This window comes from Mus caroli, chromosome 11 (assembly GCF_900094665.2).
Source record: "Mus caroli chromosome 11, CAROLI_EIJ_v1.1, whole genome shotgun sequence".
Classification (NCBI taxonomy): domain Eukaryota; kingdom Metazoa; phylum Chordata; class Mammalia; order Rodentia; family Muridae; genus Mus; species Mus caroli.
In genome coordinates, this window is record NC_034580.1 from 42,149,403 (window position 1) to 42,158,048 (window position 8,646).

At 37.5% G+C, this 8,646-nt stretch overlaps 1 protein-coding gene across 1 annotated transcript in view; it reads right to left on the minus strand.

Moving 5' to 3' along the window:
• Sgcd (sarcoglycan delta) overlaps positions 1-8,646 on the minus strand; it is a 397,251-nt gene that overhangs the window by 101,220 nt on the left and 287,385 nt on the right. Inside the window, exon 6 of the mRNA XM_021177343.2 lies at positions 4,988-5,060. Coding sequence (XP_021033002.1) covers positions 4,988-5,060 — 73 coding nt within the window. The remainder of the gene's footprint in view (positions 1-4,987; positions 5,061-8,646) is intronic.

Here is an 8,646-nt window from a genome sequence, read left to right on the forward strand (position 1 = left end):
ATGTAATAAAAAAAAAAGAAAAAAAATTTATAAAGCATTGGAAGCCAATCTAAATTTAGTTGTAAATACACTAAAAAAAATGAACAATTTATTTTTGTCAACTTATGTAAGTCTGGTTGAATTCATGTTTCACTATGATACAGACAGATTTTAAGTATTATACATTCTCAAAGGAGTTTAGCTTTCCTATTTTACATTAAAAAACAAAACAAGTACACACACACACACATACACACACACTCTTACATACCACCTATAGAATATCCAGGATATGTTGGGATTAGCAGATGTGTGTAAGATTTCTTCCCACAGAAATTTCTATCACTGAACTCTGGTAATATTTTGGGGAAAAGAATTAAACAAAGCAGTATCAATTCTCAGTTGTTGCAAAACATGCTTGAGATCATCCTTCCCCCCCCCAACTGTGGGATGTGCTATCATTAGCAAGTTAATAAAGTCTTTCAAGTCTTTTGCAGCCATATTTGAAATTGCTTCCACACAATTTATTAAATATCATCACCACCAGAAGGAAAAATCACCTTTTTACAAATGTCCTGGAATGTTGTAGAGAAGATGGGTCATTTTTTTTCCTTAAGCTAAGTGACTAGAGACACCCATTCCTTTTCAACTGAATCACCATCTCTTTTCTATGTATCTCAACCAAAATATTGGGGATTGATAACCTAGTGCTCTTAGGTAGATGTCATTACCATTCTCTGTGTTTCTACCAGTTTGCTTCATACTTCCATTCCAGCAATTATTGTGTCATACTGCATTTTATGTTATATTTATGTTGCATCTCCCTTTGCTGAGAACTATTTTAGTGATCATTTTATGCATGCCTGTGTTTAGTGCATTTTATGCACTCCCAAGTGTTTAGTACAAAACTCCTTAGTAAGTATTCAACCATACTTTGTAAGTGGTCTCTGATCTTTAGTGACGAGGTCATCAAATACTCTCCTTGCTGTAAGTTATATATGATGTAAGAGGTGAAGAATTATATATAATTACATACTCACACATACCCAGTTTTTTGGTTTCTTATGTCTTAGAGCTTCTTAGGGTTTCCTCCAAGATGAAGGGGATAGTTAAGGTTTTCTGATTATCACAGTCATCCCAACTTTGTCGCCCCTTTTCACTCTTTCATTCTCTGTGTCTCTGATTTCTGATTCTTATTCATGATCCTCTAAGGATTTGAAATCATATAAGAAGCCCTCAGAGAAGTATGGACATTCAAAAGCAGCCTCTGTTCTTATAGAAAATACATATGCAAAGCCGTGGGGCCCATTTCCCACATCAGATCATGAACAGCTTGAGATCAGAAGAATTGGAATAAGGGAACATTGAACATATTCATATCCTGAGTTGTGAATTTATTAAAATCCAATTACAATTCCAGGTGAGTTCCTCTTATTTCAAGGGGCAGGTTCAGTGCTTAATGTATTTTTGAGTAATGGTTTCAACCAGGAGCACTGTATTATTATTTTAGAATAACCCTGCAAGGTAAAGTCAACATGCATGAACCTGCCATTGACCTAGACTGCTGGTGGAGCCCTCATCTGTAGAGTGAGAAGCTTTCTCTGCTTTGGATTTCAGCTCAGCTCAGAATTATATACAGACATTTTCAATAAAAACTGCAAAGCACACTGTAATGTCAAAAGGCTGTCATACAACAAGATGGCAATGAGAAAGAAATTCTACTAAGAAGAAAAGGCTAAATTATGAAATTTTGTATGTTTAACTAGACTCAGCCTATCATAAATTGGACTACAGGAACAAACCAAAGAACAGTGTCAGAATGACACATGCAAATATTTTTATGATGCTTGTGCTAGTCTGACTTAATTTTCAATTTGACACAGCCTAGAGTCCTCTGAGAGGAGAGGTTGAGGAATTATCTAAATCAGGTTGGTCTGTGGTATGCCTGTAAGGGACTGTCTTGGTTAGTAATTGTTGTAGGAGGATCTAGCTCACTGTGGGTGGCACCATTCCCCAGGCTGGTAATCCTGGGCTGTATTTAAAAAACTACTTAAGTATAAGTGAGTGAGCTAAAGGGCAAGCCAGCAAGAAGCATGCTTCCAAGGATTCTGCTATGACTTCAAGTTCCTTCCCTGACTTCCTCAATGATAGACTGTGCCATCCAAGTATAAGTCAAGCAAACCCTTTCTATCCCAAGTTGCTTTTGGTCAGGGTATTTTGAATCACCACAACAGAATGAAATGAGGATAATTCCTATCAAAAAACATTACTTGGAGCATCTGTGGACTTTGCCCAAAATTTTAGAAAAAGTAATGAAAGTGCAGTTTTTACTTTTTTTAAAAAATGATCTATCTATCTATCTATCTATCTATCTATCTATCTATCTATCTATCTATTTATTTTATGTATGTGAGTACACTGTCATTGTCTTCAGACACCCAGCAGAGGGCATCAGATCTCATTACAGATGGGTGTGAGCCACCATGGTTGCTGAGAATTGAACTCAGAAACTCTGGAAAAGCAATCAGAACTCTTAAGCACTGAACCATCTTTCCAGCCCCCTTGCCTGAATTCTTTATGCAGTTGCACTATACTTGCATTTCCCCAGGAATTTTAGAGACTACATATTCTAATGTAATGTCAGGAGCATCTCTTAAGTTTTAAGTAGACACTGAAAACTTATCCTCAGTACACTATGAGCAAATATTATTTTATGTTCTCCAAAGACCAGCTCTTTGATATGGATTGATGTATATAGAAATGCCCTTTTGGCATGGTTTTATTCTAATTATGTGTTTTTATGAGGAGCAAAAATGCTAATTTCATAAATGCTAATTTCATAAGACATAATAATGATTAAATGAGAGTAATTAGCCCTCGTGTCTCCTTAAACAGTGGTCAACTTATTGTGTCAGGAATCTTTGAGGTCATCTTTTCTGTTTCTTTATAAAACATGTAATGGCTTGTGAGTTTACAGCACTAGACTACATAGTACAACATCAGAATGGACTTCAGTGTAATGTGTAACAGGTATGTTTGGTACCCATTATGTAAGCTCTTCTGATCTGCTATACCTCCTAGCTTATAATGACCATTATTCTATTCAGTACTATATAATTTACATATTTTAAGTTTAACATATAATTAAGGTCACATACTATTTGTCATGTGTGTCTGGTTTATCTCACTCAATGTAATACCCTTGAGTTCATCCATGCTGTCATATGTTGCCATCCCTTTTAATGGCTTTTGTATTGTGAAAAAATAAGAATTGTTATAAAAGCAATTTTGATAGAACTTTGTAGAATAGAGTCAGGGAGCCATTAGGACATAGGGTTTATGCATGATTCCAATTGCCAAATGCTGTTTGAGATGTGAAGTTCTCACACTAAGCATCTGCAACACTGAAATCGCAAGACAATGCCTTTATATTCCAAATCTTAAGATGTACACCACTAGGCGCTTGGATGGGCATTTCAGTTCAGTTTACACATCATTTCCTTACCTTCTCTACAGTCAATGGTCCAGCTAAGCTCACTCTTCCCTTGCCTTCCACAGAACACTGATTCAAGCTATTCAAACCTGGATCCCTGAATTGTTATTCTTATAAATCCAGAGATGACCCTTTCATCTTGATATAGTTTCTGAGTTCAAGTTTAGTGACATTCATTAGACATCTGCCTCATTTCCTTTATCCATTCATCCATCAGTACCCAAGTGAGTTGGTTCTATGTCTTGGCTTTTGGGATACATATTTCAGTAACTGGGAGAATGCAGCTACTAATGTATTACTAATGTCATCACACACGTACAAACATGTACACATATACACGTTTGCACACTGTGTCAGAACAGCTGGGTTGTAAACTACAGCTCTACCTTATTTGGGATTTTTCTGGGGAAAAGTTCTCATTCCTCACAAATTATCTTCTTTTTTCTCAATCTATTTCCCTTCATCCTTAGAGGGTATACATTTTGAAGAAAGGCTATGGGTTCGGGAATTACGTAATATATTTCTCATGGCTGAGAATATGATTCTGTTGAGGGAATACAGGCTCCCCTGTGGCTGTGGCCATTTCAGCAAAGCACAGAATATGAGTTTGTGTTCTGAAGGAGGAGATGGAGCCTATAGATTGCAGATGCATCTGCTTATAGTGATGTCTATTAGGAAGTAGTTATCTAATGTTGCCTACATTCTTCTGGTCTCAGGTCAAAGAATTACCAAATGCAAATGCAAAAAATTACCAAACACTTTCCTGGGTCCTGGATGGTTAAAGTCCTATATTAGAAATTACAGTTGTTCTTAAATCAACATATCATTTTTAATGTTTCTCTTGCCTGACTGTCAGCACCTAGCTTTTTTAGGATATATCTCTATGTGCATCCATCTGTATGTTCTTCTTTTTCATTTTGCATAGTTGGTGGCAACAACATAGAGTCTCAAATGCCTGCCCTGCTAAAACCACACTCATATGCATAGTTGAAGATCAACTCTAGTATGAAGAATATTTACAAAATACAGTCCAAGCACCATACTACCCAAGCAACAAGCCTTCTCTTTCAATTGGAAAAACAACCGAATTTGGTTTAGACACCAACTCCTGTCATATAATACTTTTGGGGTAGTTGATAAACACTAATTGTGATTTATTTACTAACTATTGATTTGTAGTAACACAGAAAAAATCAATAAATAGACATTGTCAGCCAAGAAATCTAATCACCAATCACCTTTACATAGCTGGAAACCTCTCACCTCAGACCTTTGATTCCTTAAGTACTCAGAAAAGAAATCGATTAAAAAACAATCGTCTTCAGTAATTCTCCAATCTTTCCCAGTTAAAATATTTCATATAATAAATGTCAGTATTATTCAAAATAAGCTTATGGTCAGCCACAGACTGGAAACAGCTACTGATCTATGCAAATTGTATTATGCAAAATAAGTCCTTGGCTAGCATAGATAGGAAACTGCTGCTGATCTATGCAAATCGAAGCCAGAGCTTACCTTAGTTCCTTGAAGGGGTCTGCTCTAACATTAGGTGTTTCTATGGATTTGGGGAAGACTGTGCCTTCAGCTCCTACAAAGAAAAGACAAAAGCAGAAAGACATTGTCTGTGGGGTCACCCAGGACATCATCTTCACACTGATAAGAGCAGAGATTGTGCATTTTGCCATTAGCTACAGGGCTTCTGATACGAGAGGGTTAAATCAGTTCCTGCAAGCAACCCTTGAAAGAACCAGGGACAACTCTTGCATCAGATTGAAGACAAGAGGAACATTCCAGGTAGGTTTCTGGGGTGGGGTGCAGCTAATAAACAAACAAACATTTTAATTAAAATATAATTACATTCTTTTTTCCATTCCTTTTTCCATGTTCGTTCCATGAGCCCATGTCCACTCCTTCAATTTGATAACCTTTTTCTCAAAATGGAAAGCATCTTTAAATACATGACTTGAAATGGGAAATTTTAACTTTTGTCTTATAAATTATTATTGGCCACCTTATAAATTATTTTTTATTAGGTATTTTCTTTATTTACATTTCCAATGCTATCCCAAAAGCCCCCCCATACCCTCCCCCCCCACTCCCCCCCACTCCCACTCCTTGGCCCTGGCGTTCCCCTGTACTGAGGCATATACAGTTTGCATGACCGATGGGCCTCTCTTTCCAATGATGGCCGACTAGGCCATCATAAATTATTAATGGCCATCTGACTAGAAGTTTTGAAATACAACAGCTGAGGCTCTCTTTCTGCAATGCAGTACAAATTCTGTAACATGGGGTTAGAAGGTAGTGTTTGCCTAGTGTCAAGCTAAAATATTGTTTCCCTAAATAAAGTTCTGCATCATCATTTTGAAACATTATTTAAATGCAATATTATAAGAGATCACTTGAAGTATACATTTCAATACTGAGTATAAGCATTGATCCCCAGCCCGATCGAGACATTCAGCTTGTGTTTGAACTATTAGCCTTCATCTGTACCACCTGTCAATATCAGCTGAACCTTTCTAGCTATAAAATATAGTGATCATGTGATTTCTATGATTCCTAAGAGATTTCAAATCATTTAATCTGCAGTGTAACAGCAACAATTGCCCTGGATATTAGATTCTCAACTAAACATAGCTGGGGCTATATCATACTTTGAAGAATTTAACTGCTTCACATTTGGTGTACATATTTGATATGGTTAAGTAAAGTAGGATGTCTTGCACTCATGTGCAACTCTTTCTAGAACTTCCTTACATGTTTACACTGTCTTGAATTTCTTCATTTGTAATTGTTACCCTTAATTTAGATTTCTCCTGGTATTGTGATATATATAGAAAAAAATAATTTATTTACTTATATAGCAATAGCAAAAATACTCATTCTATGACAGCAGCAACAGACCATTGCAAGGACAATCAGAACATAATACTTTGACCTAATGTTACACATAGCTATTAATGACATAGCTTGCAGATTAACAGAAATTTGTAAGTTAACAATTTTGAGTGAATCCTATAGATTTTATCATATGTAGTAGTCCATATCTCCAATAGCAACCTCATTGAATTGACTTCACCAATGAGTAGAAACAAGTGTGGGCCATTGCAAATCTTTCTCAGCCTGAAGACCTTCTTATGTGTTTGTCTGTGTATGTACATGTGTGCTCAGGAGTGCTTACCTATGCATGCTCATATAGAAACTAGCATTGACATTGGGTGTCTTAGCTCTCACTAAACTTGAAGCATGGTCTTGTGGAAAGATTGGCTAGCTAGCAAGCCCCTGAAATCCATCTGTCTCCACTTCCCAATGCTGAAGTTATAGATTTATGCCACCTAATTTGCTTTTTTCATAAGTACTGGAGATCCAAGTTCAGGTCCTCATGCTTGCATAACAAGCACTTTACCCACTGAATATTTCCACAGCACTGACATCCTTCTTACTTTTTAAATATTCCATATCACTTAAAACACATTGAATTATACACATAATGAAATCTACCACTTGTTATGCAAATTATGTAAGAATGTTCAAAGTTTTGTTATGCATAAATTACTAATTTTGCCCCTGAGATTTCCACATTATATTTTGTATAACTGTAGAATGTACTGGATTGTAGACTATCATGCAGCTTTTGTTAAATATGCACTAAATTTGGTTTTGAATAGTATATTAATTAATTTTTTCTTTGCTGTAACCAAAGGTTTTGCTCACACAGGGCTACTCAATGTTCTGACACTTAGACATCACATACTCTACACTTATGTTGAGGCTTGATGGAGGAGCTTGCTTATCCCTGGGAAGTTCAGGGTGCAGAAGCAGAGGGATGCCAGCATTCAGGTAGCCTTTTTCTTTCCCCCGTTTTATTTAGTCTGAGACCTTAGGCCCCAGGATTGTGTGACCCACATTTTATTCCACAGTTAATCCTTTCTGGAAAGTCCTCATAGATAAATCCCAATGAATGCCTCTTTAATACATAAGTCACATGGTAATCTTGTGCAAGCTATCTGATGCCCTCGCACATCCCTAACCAACTCCAGTTCTGAGGAAACTTCATCTCTAAACAGAGATTTCCCTTTGAAATTCAGAAACCTGTGGTTCTTTGCCTTAAAACTACAATTAAAAGGCACAGTGCTATATCTCAGCAAGGTAACGAGTTAGTTTGGTTATATGTTTGGTTTATTTAAGTTCTAGTTGCATCTCCTTTTTCTCTACTCAGAATTCTGTTAAAGCAAAAACAGCATTACCTCTCTTACCTTTTTAAGTCAGCTTTCGTTGTCCAGCTTATAAATATGGCAGCTATTCCTATCCATGGACAGCCTTCACTGTGTAAACTGTTACTTCAATCCTGACTCTTGGTATTTTGTCCACTGTCATACACATTCCTATCTTCATAATGCATCTGAAGCCTATGGTGTCAGTGCACAATATATATACACTGTAGATCAGAAGCTACACTGCATTAGATTAATCACTCAAACCTGAAGAATGGCATTTCCTTTTAATGACTTACAAATGTGTGACCAGTTTCTTTGTCCTAGTCAAACTCTGGCTGAGTCTCCTTTGTTAGCCAAGGATGGCAATCAAACTCATCTGTACTTTAACCATTCTCTTGGCTTTCCTCAGTTTAAGGTGGAGCTACTTAATCTGGAGTTTGTGGATTTTGGTTCTGTCATTTCTCTGAGCCAGCCTCTGAGCCAGTTGAGGAGGGGAAATAAGTAACCATAGTAAAGTCCCTCAACCCTTCACACAATACTGATGTAGGGAAAGTGAGACAGGCTAGACTTACTCCATGACAGACTTCAAATGTGCAGTTCAGGAGACTAGGCCTAAATCTCTGTTTCCAAGAACTAGGCAAGTCCAGGCAAGTCCAGGCCTCAGTAGCTGCTCTGAAATCTGGCCTGAGGCAAGGACAATTGGTCAGCAGCAGTTTCCACACTTCCCCAGCAACAGTTTCTAGCCCCTCCCCACCTTCCAACCTGGGGCCAGCAATGGTTCTGGAATGTTCCCAGAGATAGAGCCAAGATTAAGACAGAGTTCCCCAGCCGGGCGTGGTGGCGCACGCCTTTAATCACAGCACTCGGGAGGCAGAGGCAGGCGGATTTCTGAGTTCGAGGCCAGCCTGGTCTACAAAGTGAGCTCCAGGACAGCCAGGGCTATACAGAGAAACC